Below are 16,485 nucleotides of genomic sequence, written 5' to 3' on the forward strand. Positions count from 1 at the left end.
TACTAATTCCTTATGATTGAAAGTTCACGCTGCATGTTCTGATACAGGTTCCTCCAGCAGTCGAACCTGTTGATTCAAAATATGAATATTAATAACCAATTCAGTGTACAGTGGCCAGTTGAAAGTGAAAAGTTCTTACCATGACCTGGTTTGTAGTCATTGCAGATTTGGAAATGTAAATGAGAAAAATACTTCTTCAATGTATTGTCCTTTTTGACATTTTGGATTTGGAATGTAATACTTTCATTTATTGCTAAATGTCTTTGGAACACTGACACAAATTAAAGGACCACTTTACACACTTACACATACTATATAGCAAGCGGCCTGGAGGCCAAGTGATTTATTTTCTTCCAGCTGTGACCTTCACAAGGGCTTATTCATTTGTGCCATAAATGCATAGAAACAGTCGGCGTTGGAAACGTGACTGGATCATATTTTTATAGTTTCTGCGCACCGGGGTATATTTGGTTAGCTCCCACTCGCCAATTTGTGCATTTGGGGACAGAATGTGCACGACTTCTATCGTAACCTCTAGCGTGCGGCGTGACGTCAGCGGCGTGACGTGAGTGAAATTCCGCCCTCTCCCTCCTCCCCGCGCCGGCGGAGTGGACCAATCACAGCGGGCTCTCGGCGTTCGCGTGAGTTCTCGCGATTCGGGCCTCTGAAAATCCGTAAGCGCGTATAAAATCGGCCATTTCGCCCGAACAGGCTAACAGCCAGCAGACGGGAGCGCAGGCCGGAGATTGTACGGAACGTCCGCAGAGCAGCCCAGCCGCACGATGAGTGAGACCGCCATCTCCTTCGCCAAGGACTTCTTGGCCGGTGGAATCGCCGCCGCAATCTCCAAGACCGCTGTTGCTCCCATCGAGCGGGTCAAGCTGCTGCTCCAGGTACGCGCGGCATCCTCGCCGCCGCTCCGGCGCGGCCCTCCTCTTCTCGCCCGTTCTCCGTTTCCTGGCCGGGGTGCGTGTTTTCGCGGGGACGGGACGCCCCGGCCGCGGAAGCCGTTTTTGTCGGCCGGCTGACGCGGAGTTCACGGAGGTTCTTTAAATGACCTGACGTTAGCCGGCGTTAGCGTACCGGCTAAGGGACGTGACATTGGAGCCGTGTGACTGGTTAGCATGCGGCTAACGCGGCTGTAGAGAGAGGTCGCCCTCTGCGCGCCTTCATCTTCCCTTTCAGGTGGTCTCCGTGAGACCTTCACGAATTAATACGAAGAATAATATTCCAAGTGTCCGCTTATTTACGTGTTTAAAAAAAGTCACGTCATTGAAATGTGGTGCGTTTTAACTTTTTAAAAACATATTTTTTATTTAATGAATATTATTAAATTTATGTGATTATGGCGCCAATGGTGTGAGAACAGCGTTTATGATGTTAAATCTACTTTTGAGCCACCTAGTTTTGGAAGGCCTCCTGGTGCCAAGGTCGCCGCAGACTGACACCTTAGGCGGGACCTCGGTGACCTGAACAGCGCGGGTTCGAGTTTTTAGTGGCTCGTGTCTGTCCATCCTGAATTCGACTGCAATGTTTTTTTTTGTTTTTTCCCCCCCCCATCTTACTCCTTCTACTCATGCCAACAAGCATCTCAAAGTGGTTCTTACGTGCCTGCTGCTAGTTAAAGCTTGTACCGAAACTACACATTCTGTTTCATGTACTCAACAGGTCCAACATGCCAGCAAGCAAATTACAGCCGACAAACAGTACAAAGGCATTATGGACTGCGTGGTCCGCATTCCCAAGGAGCAGGGCTTCGTTTCCTTCTGGAGAGGTAACCTTGCCAATGTCATCAGATACTTCCCCACCCAGGCCCTGAACTTCGCCTTCAAGGACAAGTACAAGAAGATCTTCTTGGATGGCGTGGACAAGCGCACCCAGTTCTGGAGGTACTTCGCAGGTAACCTGGCCTCCGGTGGTGCTGCCGGAGCCACGTCCCTGTGCTTCGTCTACCCTCTCGACTTCGCCAGAACCCGCCTGGCCGCTGATGTCGGTAAGGCTGGGGCGGAGCGGGAGTTCAGTGGCCTGGGCAACTGTTTGGCCAAGATCTTCAAGTCCGACGGTCTGAAGGGCCTGTACCAAGGCTTCAACGTGTCTGTCCAGGGCATCATCATCTACAGAGCGGCCTACTTTGGCATTTATGACACAGCTAAAGGTGAGCTGTAGGCCCACAACTGGCAACCTGTGATGTTATAAACTCTGTACGTACTGTCTCTTATGTCTGATCTATTTCGCATTCCCGTGCAGGTATGCTGCCTGATCCCAAGAACACCCACATTGTGGTCAGCTGGATGATTGCTCAGTCTGTGACCGCGGTCGCCGGTCTCGCATCCTACCCCTTCGACACAGTCCGTCGTCGCATGATGATGCAGTCTGGACGCAAAGGAGGTGAGCGAACCGGAGAATCCAGAATGGAGCGATGCACCCACTCATCCATTCATCTTTATGAGTCTTAATCCTCCTCTGGCAAATCAGCCCAGAGGGTTTAACTGCAGGTGGAAGAAGCACTACAATACCAGCTTTATTTTATTTAAAAACATTTTTACCCCCTTCTCTCATTTTCTTAGCTGACATCATGTACACTGGCACCATTGACTGCTGGAGGAAGATTGGACGTGATGAAGGTGGCAAGGCTTTCTTCAAGGGGGCTTGGTCCAATGTACTCCGAGGCATGGGTGGAGCCTTTGTGCTGGTGCTGTATGATGAGCTGAAGAAGATTATGTAAATTTTTCTTTTTGTTACATCCATCGTCGACATGTTAATGTTAAACCTGTAAGTTAAGCGTTCAAAATTTGGCTGGACTCTTCTGCCTTATTTGTGGGGCCTGACTAGTATTTCACTACTAGTTCTAACAAAGAGCGAAAGATGAGATGTTCTTTCTGACCCCTGCACCCTCAAAAAGAAACAAGCACCACCATTGTTCTTGTCACCACTGTCATTCCTGTTTAAGAAAAGCAGCGATCATTTCGTAGCTGTGCTCCTGTCGGTCTGTTTTTAATCATAACTTGAAGAATAAATGAAACCTACTGAATAAACCTACAAACCTCTCTGAACATCCTTCACTGAGAAATAACCTAAATTGTGCAGGAACGTATTTATTGGCTTTTTAATTAAATTATGATCCTGATTTGCCTCGCATGCTGATGAGATGACGACCACAGCGTGAAGTGGATTACGCTCAAATTACCGTGGCTATATTTGTTCCTCCTTATCGCCTGACACAGTGTCTTCAGGGATCACTCTGGGTAATTCTCACCCTCTGCTCCGAGTCTTACCGTTAAGCGCACCTAGTGCAGGTTGTCCCTGCGGCTGAGCTGCCCGCCTGCGTCCACTGGCGTAGACTGACTGGCTTCCACTGGACCGCATTACCGGCGCTAATCTGGACTGGACGGCTGACGTTGTGCCCGGGGGGGGGTTAAGTTTGCTGCTTGCTTGTCCTTTTTGATCCGATTGATTGATTAGTTTTCCCGCGAGCCTCTATTTAAGGTTTCGGGCCGAGTCGTGTGGACGCTTGGCCGCGCTCCCTGGGAGCCGGTGTCGTGCGAGGAGGGCGCTGACAGGTTTGTGAGCCCCTGCACTAACATTTGGCTGGAGTGTGCCAGCGCGAGATGCCAGGCGGGCCTCGCTACACGCCTACTCTGCCATTTGATCCAGCCAGAGTACACGCTGTCACTTCCCTGTTCGTCCCGCCAACAAAGTTTAAATGAGCACCTTCACGTTTTTTATATATATATACATACGTTTATTGGTTCAGTTGCAAATAAACTATTTCTGTAAAGCGCTAACTCTGGAACATGTTTTGTTTCATGACTAGATTACAGTAGTAGAGGTAAATGCACAATCATGATTCGGCCTTTATTTTGCACGTAGTAAGCATGATTTATGGAGTTGTTAGTAGTTACAAAGCAACACAGGCTGGCAACAGACCGCCAGTTAAAAGGAAGCGCTTGACATCATAACGGAGTGCGAAGGACCCGCGCGCCAGCAGCCACACAGGCAGCCAGCAGTAGAGAGTCCCCATGGAAGGCCAGCCCTGGACTGCCGGCGGTAGCTGGAGCCGCGCCCTCGGCCGTAGCTGACAAATCAGACACCAAGAGGTCAGTGTGGGCCTACGGGAGAGGGAATCATTCACAGGGCGGCACACCTCATGCAGGCACACAGATCAGCCAATGGCACACAGAACTGGAAGGTCACGACCGGGGCAACCAGTCCATCTTATTTTGAGTATAACATTTACAGTCGCCCTTATCCTGACTTCAGTCAGTAGTCACAGGGACAGTCCCCCCATAAAGACACTCAGGGTTAAGTGTCTTGCTCAGGGACACATTGGTAGTAAGTGGGGATTCGAACCTGGGTCTTCTTTTTGTTACATCTATCATCAACATGTTAATGTTCCTGGACTCATTGGAGTTTCTTACCCTATAGGCTTTAAAAAAATGTGACTGGATCAGCAAATTTATGAAACTGATCACCATGGACTATGAATCGAGAGACCTTTCTTGAGCTCTGCTATCTGTGCCAGAGCGTTTGAAAGGGTGGGGAAGTCTGGTTCTCATCAGGAGGAGAAGACCGTTCATCAAATGCTCTAAATAGCATCAGAAGGTACCATATCCTGAGCCCCAGTAAAGAGAAATCATTTATGTGGATTTGTTTGGTACAGACAGGTCTTGAGTTGGGTGTCTCTCACCTCGGGTCAGTGTGTCAGACTTGATATTTAGCCAGAAGACGTTGCGTTGCTGGGCAACAGTGGCACTGAAAAACAGACATAAGACCTTACTGGATGAGGTTTTTAAAATATAACATTTTTCATTTTTTATTCTGTTGCTAAACCCTTCAGGACACGTGACATGTGTTCCTCACATGAAATATACAGTATTGGTGTCACTGGGGGGTGTCCATGTGTACGTGGTTGAGCCGTCTTTAATGCTGGTACCAGCATGGGTGATGGCGCCGTATGGGTTCCCAGAGCACTGAAACATACATTAGGTCAAGTACTGATTTCCAACAATTATACTAAATACATGCTTCGTTTTATTATAACGTCTTTTTCACTCTCTGTTACCGGGGGGGTAAGCACCTTTCTTCCTAATCCTATTTGTTTTGATGAAGGTGGTGGAGACACGATCTAAGAAATCAAGCCTCATCACCCTCACCAGACATGCTGCTGTGCTGTGTCTGTAGGCACATCAGACTAGAAGAGGCTACAGGAACCCCTTCTTATTCAATCCCTCTCTTTCAGTTTGAACCCTGGCTGGTCTGGATGCGTTCACCTGTAGGAGTTTTGTGTCGGCAGGCGGCAGCGACCAGCTCCCTACAGCAGCACTCTTAGTCCCAGCGCGAGCCTCCAGGAGTAACGCTCTGTACTCCGCTCCTGCGATCACCACTGGCACACAAACAATCACACATCACATTCGTGTGGTTTTTTTAAATTGTAAATGACTGAAAGAGTGCTATAGGTCACATATGTTGCAGAACGTTCAAATATATGGTATTTTACTAAAAAGGTGTAATTGGTGTGTATGCACTCATCTGAGTCAGATGATTGTGTGCTACAATAAGGTGGTAGTAGCCTAGTGGGTAAGACACTCGCCTGTGAACCAGAAGACCCGGGTTCAAATCCCACTTACTACCATTGTGTCCCTGAGCAAGTCACTTAACCCTAAGTTGCTCCAGGGGGGGACTGTCCCTGTAACTACTGATTGGAAGTCGCTCTGGATAAGGGCGTCCGATAAATGCTGTAAATGTACAATGACCATTTGGGTTCGACGTTGACAAATATTATGTGTGTGTGTGTGTGTGTGTGTGTGTGTGTGTGTGTGTGTGTGCACACAGTGTGCTGTGCTGCAGTGCATCACCATGACAATCCCTTCACTTTCATATATATTTTGATACAGGTAAGGTATTATTAATTACCAAATCACTGTAAAGGTATTAAATTTACTAAACCAGCTGCAGCGTTATTACTCCTCGACCCTGTAGTGGCAGCACCATCTAGTGGTCACATGGCACAACGACAAGAAGGCGACTCATCTCTATTCATGACTAAGAGCCCTCCCTAAAAAGCCCTGCCTGAATATGTATAGGTGTGGAATCCCCCAAATTACCCCAATCTTCGCTCAAGTATTAATATAACTGATAAGTGTAATAATTACATATAACATGGATTTAAGTAGAGAGCAAAAGTTATGCGGTTGAACGTGGCTTTACATCTGAAAACGTGAGATTCTTTCTGTGATCGCAATTTATGCCTTACTGCATTTATGTTCATAATACAGACTGCATTGCTCCAAAATGCAGTTGTTTTGGATTGCGTTCATTTATTTTCCATTTTCAGACAGAGATTATATTACTACATTTAAGGCATAATCATGAGACTATCAAATCATAGCCATAGACGATCATGCCTTTTGTGTTTGTAAAATACTCTATTCGGGGTTTCTGTAGGATTACAAAAGCCATATTTAAAAATGTAAGGATCTGTGTCATTTTCATACTAATAACCAACATCTACTAATCTCATTACTTTATCACTATTGTTTTACTCCTCTTTTAAACCCCCTCTTTACATAAGCATACAACTAATAAAAAGTCCTGGATGACCAGTTTTAGGACTTTCAAAAAGCCAGGACAGAACGCCTCCTCTCACCTGTAACGTTTTGTCCAGTTTGGAAGGTGGGGCTGCTGGTGAGGATGTGGTAAGGAGCTGGATCCGGCTGGGGCTGCACCCCTGCGTGTCGGGGGGTCATGTCCACACAGGATGAAGCAGGAGCTCCACCAGGGAAGGCTGATGCCAGAGAAACAGCCTGCAGCACGAGCAGCGCTAACAGCGTGGCGGCCATTACACCAGGACCAGTGCACACACACTCACTCACTCCTGCTCAGGTCCGGTAGGGCGAGCGAGCAGAGCAGAATGCTGGGAGGTGAACCGAGGACGGCTGGTCAGAGGGAAAAGTTACTGCCGAGTCATCTGGGTAATTTTTTCCCCCCCTTCATCTCCATGCTGCATACCTGCATGAACCCGGTGTCAGGTGAACAGTTACACAAGACCCCACCCCACCCCTTCTCATGCTGAACAAAGTGGCCCTTTCTTCCCCGTCCTTGTCGACCACTTCCTCAGCTGGGCTCTGGCCGGCCGGGGGGCGACGATCACGGGAGACCCGGTGGCGTTTCACTCGGCTTTGAAGTGCAAGGTCGTTCTGAGGGAGTGCAGGGGGAACAAACTTATTTCCAGCTGACGAGTGACCGGCCCAATGATTTGACCTGTTGTTTTTTAATGGATCAGTATAGGGATTGGTCCGATTTAGGCCAGCAGCTCCCTGGACGTTCCATAACGACGAGACGCAGGGCCACACATCTACTTTTTATTTGTCCTTCAGACCAAAGACAATTTTCTGTTTAAATTTAAACAGTGAAATTGAGATGTTCACTCCCTGCGCATTTGTTCAGACTTATCTAGGACACACCACTTACATTTTTCTTTTAGTTTTTTTCCAAAAAAAAAAAAATTTTTGAATGTCAAATCCTTGTTTTAATTTGAATGAAACACAAACAAGCATGTTTCCGTTTCTCTTCATCTTTTATCTTCGACTGCAGGAGTTCAGTTACACCGCAAAACATTTAAATTGCATATTACTCTGGAACGCACACACGAAACAAGTCCCAGACGACACTTTCCAGGCCACATATCAGTTACCCAGCAAAGATGAAGACTTTGTGGTGATCTCGGCCTGAGTTCACACGAGGACAGATCTCTGGTGAACAGCCATAACAACATCTGTACGGCCCACAGGTCCCTCATTAATGGATCAAAACCAGATGACCATGACAGATTTTCATACGATCTACTTTTTCCTCCTCTTGTGTCCGGGAGGGGCTGTCTTCGCCAGGCTGCTGTCCTTGGTCAGCTGGAGGTTCGGCTGGGGTTTGCTGGGGTTCTTGTCCTTGATGAAGTCATCTTTGGCAATGGGCTCGATGATGGCGCCCATCTGGGTGACCACCTTCGGGGCTGTGAGCTTCCGCATGACGTTGTGAGTGTTCCACGTGTTTCCCACCGGACTGCAGATTGTGCGCTCAAACTGCTCCGGCTTCGTAAAAGGGAACGGTAACTGACACACCTGACAGAGGAGAGATTTCTACTCTTCACACACGTTCATGTCACTTCATTCTTCCCAACTGCGTGGGAATAACTGACCTGGTGAGCGGCGAGGGCGGCGTTCCTCTTCTCAGAGATGATGACAGCAGGGAGCTTTTGGTCTTTTCTTGGCGGAAGAGGTGCCGGTTTGATTCTGAACCTAAGTGCACGAGAGCAGAAATTTGGTGAGAGCGATGACCTGCTTTTACAACCAGTCATGTAAGAAGACGGATTTATGGAGATTATATTCACATGGGAAATATAGTGAGAACATTTCAATTGCTTACATAGACTACTGATCTTACATACAGATCTAGGGTGGTAGTAGCCTAGTGGGTAAGACACTCGCCTGTGAACCAGGAGAGCCAGGTTCAAATCCCACTTACTACCATTGTGTCCCTGAGCAAGACACTTAACCTTAAGTTGCTCCAGGGGGGGACTGTCCCTGTAACTACTGATTGTAAGTCGCTCTGGATAAGGGCGTCTGATAAATGCTGTAAATGTAAATGTCTAGCATACAGGCTAATAAAAAAAGTTAGATATGAGATTGAGTTTTTGCAGCATTATCAGTCTGAAGATGTGGCACCATCTTCCAGTATTGCTTCTATGTTTAGACCGCACTACACATGACTTCACTACTTCTTCAGATGTATTTTGAGAAAAAGAATAATAAAAGAGAAATATATTTGGATCAAAAATGTTATTAGCTGCTAATGAATAATAAAAAATAAAAACTTGTACATGAACAAACTATCTTATTGATGGTGATCTCCAGTGCCGAGGCTATTCATATTCAGAAGAGGTCCGAATAAAATCAAGCTAACCTTTTTCTGTCAATTCCCAAACGTTTCCAAAAGTAAAAGTAATTAGTTATTATTTTGTAAAGAATGTCTCTGGAAAGGCCCAACAGGAAAGCTCACAGCTTCACAGTGCACAACGAGTTCTGCTTACTTCCTGCGTTTGAAGCGTGAAGGTTTGAGGCCGACCCCACCCCACTCGCCCCAACCAGGGAGGGTCAGGTCCACCACCTTGGGCATTGAATCCTCTTCCAGTTTCCTTTTATCCTTTAGGAAGTCTGAGACAACATCATCCCCAGCGAAGGCTTCTTTGATGATGGTTGTCTGCTCATCTAGGTCCTACAGAACGAATGAAATTAATATTAGGCCTAAAGTTCCTGTAATCACGTTATCACTTCCTTAAGCCTGCATTTCTTCGAAATTTTGATTTATTATGTCCAAATGAGACAATCCTTTCAGACTGGGCCTGTATTGAAGACAGATTTTCAGAAGGACTTCTCAGTTAACCAGTAATATTATTGGTTGATTGAGAGATCATCTGAAAGCCTTCCACGGACCAGGCCACCAACCCCTGTCCTAACCAAACTTCTTACCTCTTCATCCTCAACCATCATAGGAGCATGAGGCACCTTGATGACTTTGGCCTGCTTGGTTAACACCTCGCTGGGATCAATCACTTTGACTTTCTTGCTGTTTTTGCTGGGTGGACAGGCTGAGGCCTCCATGTTAGATGTGTCACTAGGCACGGGTTCAACTAATGATGCTTCATGGTCATTAGCCAGCAGCTCAGTATCATCTAAGGAATGGATACGGACAAGCCCCTCCTCCAGGCCCTCATCCCCTTGTTCTTCACCAGTCTCCAGGATCACTGGCTCCACCAGCCTGTTAAAGAGGTTTTTGAACTCTGCCAAGCCATCCTCATCATCTTTTTCACCCTTTTCAGAAAGTTCTTCTTCTGCTTCCCGATTCTCTGCTTCATCTACTGGATCTGAATAGATGTAAGGAGATTGAAGCAAGAAGAACTGTTCAAATGAAAACAATTGAACTAAACTTCAATTTTATCTACATTTAATTCCTTGTTTTTATTGTGTTACCTTCCTGTTCCTCAGAGACAACAGGCTCAAACCCTTTATCCTCAGACTGCCTCAGCCTTCTCTTCTGCTCAAACTCTCTTAGAAGAGCTTCTTCCTCATTCTCTGGCTCCTCTTCCTCCTCCTCTTCTTTTCTCTCTGGGAACTGCTCTGTAGGACGTTCTACTTCATGACTGACCTCTGGTCCCAGGGCTTCAGCAGACAACTGACCTCTCATCCAAGGGTTTGCTGGGTCGCCTACAGGCTCAGGGTCATTCACAAAGTCAGGAAGAGCCTTCGGCTCCTCCTGTTCCTGCTCCTCATCTTCAGAGGGCACCACCAGTTTCTGTGTGAGGTCCTTGTTCATCTCCAGCTGCTCCTGCATGGCCTTGCGTGCCTGAGGCCGGAAAAACAGGCAAACACAAATACAACAAATCACTAAAGCTGTTTTATTTAATAAAGCAGTAGAAGATATCCTCAAAACATAAAAAAAAGTGCATGACTACACTGACACAAACCAAGCACCTTATAATTAGTAGAAGGTTTTATGAGGGTGAACCTAGTGTTGTTTTTGACTGCAAAACTGACAAAATATCAACTAAAATTTTTGATAGGATGAACACTGGTACGAGGTGTGAGGACCTGGTCAGTGCTCCAGTTAGTAGAGCAGGTTGCACAACAGTAGCATGTAGTAGCTACTACCAAGAAGAATGAGAAGAAAAAGGGTTGTCTTCAATTAGTATGCCATTAATTTTTTTCTTGCCTTACATTATACTTTTTGTGATGCACCTATGATATAAACAAGATAGAAATGAAAAGTGAAGTGAGTCACATGTGATACACAGCACAGCACACGGTGCACACAGTGAAATTTGTCCTCTGCATTTATCCCATCACCCTGAATGAGCAGTGGGCAGCCATGACAAGCACCCGGGGAGCAGTGTGTGGGGACGGTGCTTTGCTCAGTGGCACCTCAGTGGCCTTCCACGCCTTGGCGGATCGGGATTCGAACCGGCAAACTTCTGATTACGGGGCCGCTTCCTTAACCACTAGGCCACCACTGCCCCGTCATACCTAGTGATCTCTATTACAAAACAGTACTTTTTATCACATCGGGATTGGGAATCCTTTTAAATGGCTAATGTCACATGGTTATAGTCATGTTGTAGCCTTTTGTCAAATGTAGTTTTGCTGTACACTAAATGTCAACTCATTGACAAGCTTCTACTCATTTATGGGTCTTGCATTAATTTTACATTATATAAAAGAAAAACTGAAGACACAGGACTATGAAATAACACACGTGAGGTTATGTAATAAAACAAAAACAAACAAAGCCTTTGAGCATTCAGCATTTGAGTCTCTCCAAATCAGGCAGCTTTTGCAGTGATGGAAACATTTCACGCTCTTTGATTCCATCCACGACCTTAATGTAGACAACGGGACGGTTTCCAACAGTCCTGAAGGTTTATGCTGAACACTTTCTTATCTCTCACTCATGTTAATCAGCATTTCATCAAGCAGCTTTTGATGATGACAGTAGTGAACAAAAGCAGCCATGAGAGGCGACTCAAAAAACAGATTCAAACATAGAAAATACTAAATGGTTTTTGTATTGAATTCTTCAAAATGGCTCCATCTTAGTCTCAATAACTGTCACAAAGTAGGTGTGCCCAAAGTGTAGATAAAAAGAAGGACTCACCACAAGATCATACTTGCCCATGATTACTTTGGACTTAGCCCATTTGCCACTGTTCTGGTGTTTCAGGGACATCCTTTCCTGAAGGAGTGAAACAGTACAAAATCACATACCCAAACCTGTTCCACAACAGCATGCTCTGCAAACCTTCCTGCACCTCCACCTCTCCTCACCTCCATTCTTAGGAGCTCCATTTTCTTAAACTCCTCCAAGGCAGCCTGAGGGTCTGTTTTGCACAGGTCTTCAAACTTCTTCAGAAACTCCTTACGTTTGGCTTTCGACTGCACCTTGTGATACCTGGACAGAGAAAGCAAAGCTTGTTTGGACTAGATCTCCTTCTGAAGAGCAGATACTGTACAACAGATATCTTATATTCTAGTATTGATTCCCCATAATCTGGACTGGGTTGGAGGCCTGCCTTGAATCCCAGGATGGGCTCCCTTTTTAGGAATGAGCAGTTATGGACAGTGAGTGAAGGACAGTGATTCTCCAGGAAATCTTCAACCTCCCATTTGCTCATGAGCAGTAAAATGCCTTCAGGGGAAAATGCAAACTCACTTTTTGCTTTTGATTTTCCGTTCCCTCTTGGCTTTTGCCTCATAATAGGACTGCAGTGCCCTGGCCTTTTGCAGTTCAGCTCGGCGGATTTTTGCCTTTAAAATTAGACATACACACAAAAAAAACATTTTTACAAAACTGCAATACAAAGTGAGAGAAAAGGTCAGAATCAAAAATAAGGGCACTCCTACACACAGGCATGTTATATATCTAGCGCTGCTAACAAGAGGGGAAAAAAAATAAAATAAAATCCACACTCCCACTTTTTGATGGAAACAGCTACAGCCAGGAGAAAACCAAGCACTCATTAAAACCGGCAACGCTGGCATGAACAGACTAAAACATTACGGCTTTTCAGCAGCTTGACTGACAGCTTCAGTCAAACCCAGGCGCAGCTTGAGGTTCAGGGCCATCTCCTACCTCCTCAAGACTCATAGCCTTGAGCGACGCCTCCTCCACAGGCGTCAGGACCGGGTCATGTGTGGGCTGCAGGTTGCAGTGCAGGAGGCTGAAGATCTCCTGTTCTAACGGTGTCTGGGCCTGTAAAACACACACACACACGCCATTTGTTACACACACCGTGTGCTACGTTTGGTGCAGCATTGTTTAACCTCTCTCTTTATATAGTATCTCACAAAAAGTGAGTGCGCCCTCATATTTTGGTAAAAAAATGTTATTGTCTCTTGGGACAACATTGTATCAAAGTGTCATATCGTCAGCGTAAATTTGCTGTTCCCTCAAAATGACAACACACACAGACATTAATGTCTAATCCGCTGGCAACAAAGGTGAGTACACCCCAAAGTGCCAATATTTTGAGTGGCCACCATGATATATCCAGCATTGCTTTAACTCTCTTAGCCATGGAGCTCACAAGAGCTTCACAGTTTCTCATTGGAATCACTTTCTCTCCTCCTGGTAGATATTAGGGAAGGAAAGTTTCACCGTTACTCACCTTCCAACCAGACACCACCTGCTCGATGCGCTTGGGGCCGGATGGCTCCTGTATGAGGGGGAAGACCAGTTGCTCAGCATTCCGGTTTTGAGTGACCACGCTCTCCCAACGAGACACCTCCGTGCTTGTCTTTACGTAGGCAACCTCTCTTTGGATCTGTTGATGAGATAGACAATGTGCAAAGGTACAAAAAATGGGACACACATATGCACAATTGATTATTTTACAATAGACTTAGAGTCGTTTCTAAAAATAAAATAAAATAAATAAATAAAAGACCTTTTCTTTCTCCTGCCGACTCAAAGGAAGCTCCAAGGTGTCACTTTTCTTCTCCAAGTCCTTCAGCTGCTTCTTGGTCTTGTTGAGGTTTTTTGGAGTTTTTTCCATCTTCCCCAGCAGATCTGAGAGTTTCACCTTCTCTCCTTCACCTACAGAAAGACACATCTGTGGTTTAATAGCAGCATCTACAAGATACTGATAACAGAACAGATCACAAGTCAAAAGCTGAGAAAGTATCTTCTAATATTCATTATAAAACTGACCTTGACACAAGACATTACCTTCAGCATTGACTGAAAATTCAGACACTTGTGTGCTTGCTTCTGAACGTTCAGTCAGTTTCTTTCTGTGAGAGAGGGGAAAAATATGAAAATTTACCAAAGTATGAACCATTAAATAACCTTTACCTTCAGAACAGGATAGGGGTGCTAGTAGCCTAGTGGGTAACACACCCGCCTATGAACCACAAGAGAACAAAGTACAACTTACTACCATTTCGTCCCTGAGCAAGACACTTCACCCTGAGTGTCTCCAGGGGGGACTGTCCATCTCATTACTTTTAGGTTTTATCACAATTCATTCTATTTTCAGTATATCACAGACCACTCTCAGCGAATCAATTACCATTCAGTCAAATGTACCCTATATTATTGAATTAGTCAAGGATTCATTTGAATTCATCAAAATGCTCCAAGCTCTGGGCACATGGGAAACCAGAAACTCAGCAGACTATAATGACAGTATGTTATCCGAATATTCTGTAACTGATTATCACTGTCTGAGAAAATTCAATGAGAAAAAAAAACCCCAAAAGGAATGACAATACGCTTACGCCATTTATCAGACGGCCTTAACCAGAGAGACTTACAATCAGTAGTTTACATTTACATTTAAGGCATTTATCAGACCCCCTTATCCAGAGCGACTTACAATCAGTAGTTACAGGGACAGTCCCCCTGGAGCAACTTAGGGTTAAGTGTCTTGCTCAGGGACACAATGGTAGTAAGTGGGATTCGAACCCGGGTCTTCTTGTTCATAGGCAAGTGTGTTACCCACTAGGCTACTACCACCCCACGGGGACAGGGACAGTCCCCTTGGAGAGACGCAGGGTTAAGTGTCTTGCTCAGGGACACAATGGTAGTTAGTGGGGTTTGAACCTGGGACTTTGTGCTCTTCTGGTTCATACCCACAAGGCTACTACCAGCACCACTGTAGAAAGGTCTGGACACAAGCAAGCCAGACGAAGCGAAGCACTGATGTAGTCACACAAGTTCAGCGTGTCTCTGGCCCAACTTGGATGTGCACTGTGTCCAGCGGAGTGCATGTAGGATCAAACTGAGCTTTCTTTCTATCAGAAGTGACCACCAGAACCCCGCGAATGCTTGCGTTTCTCACCTTTTCTTCCCTCCCAGGCAGCTAATGGCCTCCAGGAGCTTAATGTGCTTGCGCTCATCATCACTGGCTCCCTGCAACAAACAGCATGACATGAATTAAATAGCTGCCATATGGATCGTACAGAAATGCATTTGATGTTAAATGAATACCAAACCAAGCCCATCTGTTGTTTCATCGCCACATTTCCCCTTCTTTATGGGTTCTGTTAAAGCCCATTGAGGACTAATAGTGAATTACCTCATCTTCACTTGCACTGATTATATTTTCATCCCCGAGGGTCAATTCTTCCTCCTCCTCCTCCTCCATCGCTGATACAACTGCAGCGCGTTTACTGTAAAAGCATGTTGCAGAGATAACAGACGGACTCACAAACACCGTCACGCTGGACAACTGAGAGTTTCTGTCATCCAACAGCTACATGTCATTCAGCAAATGAGCTTCATTAAAGACAAACACCACCAACCTTAATTTCTTCGCGGCGCTTTTGGTACGTTTGGCTTTCCTCGGTTTAGCCATTTTAGCCATTTTAACACGTGTGACGCAGAACGGTTTAGCCTCTCGGGTATAAAGACGCCGTCAAGCCCAAAATTCAGCCACGTCACTAACACTAGTGTATTTCAACTAACAATCATATTTCCATAAAAAATATAAAAGAGAAGCATCAGCATGCTGTTGCCCCGCTGATACGGACACGTGAGTCGCGGACTGATGACGTAGCAGGACGGTCGCGTCCAGGGATCTGCATAAAAGAGCGTAAAAGCGCAAAAATTTAGATTTGCATCGATTTTATAGCGGTTCTAACGACAAAATTTTAAAGAAGCGTAAATGAGTTTGAATTGGCCTACATTATAATTTGGCATTAAATAATTCAACCTAAATATTCATTACAAATATTCATTCATTTTTCGGCTTAACGTGTTAAAAATAATGCTTATGTAATTATTTATTAGTTTCTTTAGTTGTTTACGTATTTTATAAATGTCATTAAATATAGTTAAATGGGTCTATGAGCGACCCATGATCACTGGAGAACTTAACAGAGAAAAAAATCCCATTCGACCACTAGATGGCGACACCGGGACTTTACGGTCCTTTACTAAGAGTGCACAGAAAATTCCAGTTGAGACATATTTCTATAATTTATCATGAGAATCTCTTTCTAAGACAGCCATTCCATGTCCACGATTGGTTAATATTGATCATGATGGGCTGCTAATTAGATGAGAATCACCCTTTCTAAGTCAAAGGTTTTATTATATTGTTTAATAGTGGGTGTAAAGGGTATACATTTGTTCAGATCGTTTTCAGTATTTTTATTTCAGTATTTTAATTTCAGTAAAATAAAAGTTTTCAATAATGAAACTAATTTACTAAAGACTAAGCAATCTGGTACGTTTTACACAGAGTAAGCTCATCTATTGTAAAAACTAAAAGGTTTCTGAGGTCTGTTATTTTTTCCAAACACTGTATACATTTGGTGGAGCATTTAATTAAGTAATAAAAAATTTAACTGCTATGTGCTTTACAATAGCAAAAACTGGTTTTATTGTAAAAAGGAAGGTACTAAAAAATTTATGTAGCCTGAATTATTTTTTATTACA

General features: G+C 44.9%; 3 protein-coding genes across 4 annotated transcripts; 1 reads left to right on the top strand and 2 right to left on the bottom strand.

Annotated features, from left to right (window-relative positions):
• The first annotated feature begins 656 nt into the window (after positions 1-656).
• si:dkey-251i10.1 (ADP/ATP translocase 2) lies at positions 657-3,043 on the top strand. The gene is made up of 4 exons (XM_028983266.1): positions 657-893; positions 1,669-2,155; positions 2,248-2,388; positions 2,568-3,043. Exons 1-4 carry the CDS (start codon positions 783-785, stop codon positions 2,723-2,725), a joined length of 897 nt encoding a protein of 298 aa, XP_028839099.1. The 5' UTR covers positions 657-782; the 3' UTR covers positions 2,726-3,043.
• Positions 3,044-3,724: 681 nt separating this feature from the next.
• On the bottom strand, positions 3,725-7,076 carry LOC114792290 (putative defense protein 3). Of its 2 annotated transcripts, none has more exons than XM_028983279.1 (5): positions 6,647-7,076; positions 5,271-5,383; positions 4,861-4,970; positions 4,688-4,752; positions 3,725-4,075 (listed from the first exon to the last, which is right to left on the bottom strand). In XM_028983279.1, exons 1-5 carry the CDS (start codon positions 6,837-6,839, stop codon positions 3,954-3,956), a joined length of 603 nt encoding a protein of 200 aa, XP_028839112.1. In that variant the 5' UTR covers positions 6,840-7,076; the 3' UTR covers positions 3,725-3,953. The 2 variants fall into 2 exon arrangements, with proteins under 2 accessions (XP_028839112.1, XP_028839113.1); XM_028983280.1 differs by having other exon boundaries at positions 3,725-4,109; positions 6,647-7,066.
• Positions 7,077-7,557: 481 nt separating this feature from the next.
• On the bottom strand, positions 7,558-15,589 carry LOC114792266 (U3 small nucleolar RNA-associated protein 14 homolog A). Its single transcript, XM_028983235.1, has 15 exons — positions 15,348-15,589; positions 15,122-15,215; positions 14,885-14,955; positions 13,771-13,835; positions 13,490-13,638; positions 13,211-13,366; positions 12,676-12,795; positions 12,256-12,350; positions 11,871-11,994; positions 11,701-11,778; positions 10,023-10,395; positions 9,522-9,916; positions 9,083-9,267; positions 8,192-8,291; positions 7,558-8,114 (listed from the first exon to the last, which is right to left on the bottom strand). The coding sequence occupies exons 1-15, from the start codon at positions 15,407-15,409 to the stop codon at positions 7,842-7,844; spliced, it is 2,340 nt and encodes a 779-aa protein (XP_028839068.1). The 5' UTR covers positions 15,410-15,589; the 3' UTR covers positions 7,558-7,841.
• Positions 15,590-16,485: the final 896 nt, after the last annotated feature.

Source organism: Denticeps clupeoides, chromosome 6 (genome assembly GCF_900700375.1).
Source record: "Denticeps clupeoides chromosome 6, fDenClu1.1, whole genome shotgun sequence".
NCBI lineage: Eukaryota > Metazoa > Chordata > Actinopteri > Clupeiformes > Denticipitidae > Denticeps > Denticeps clupeoides.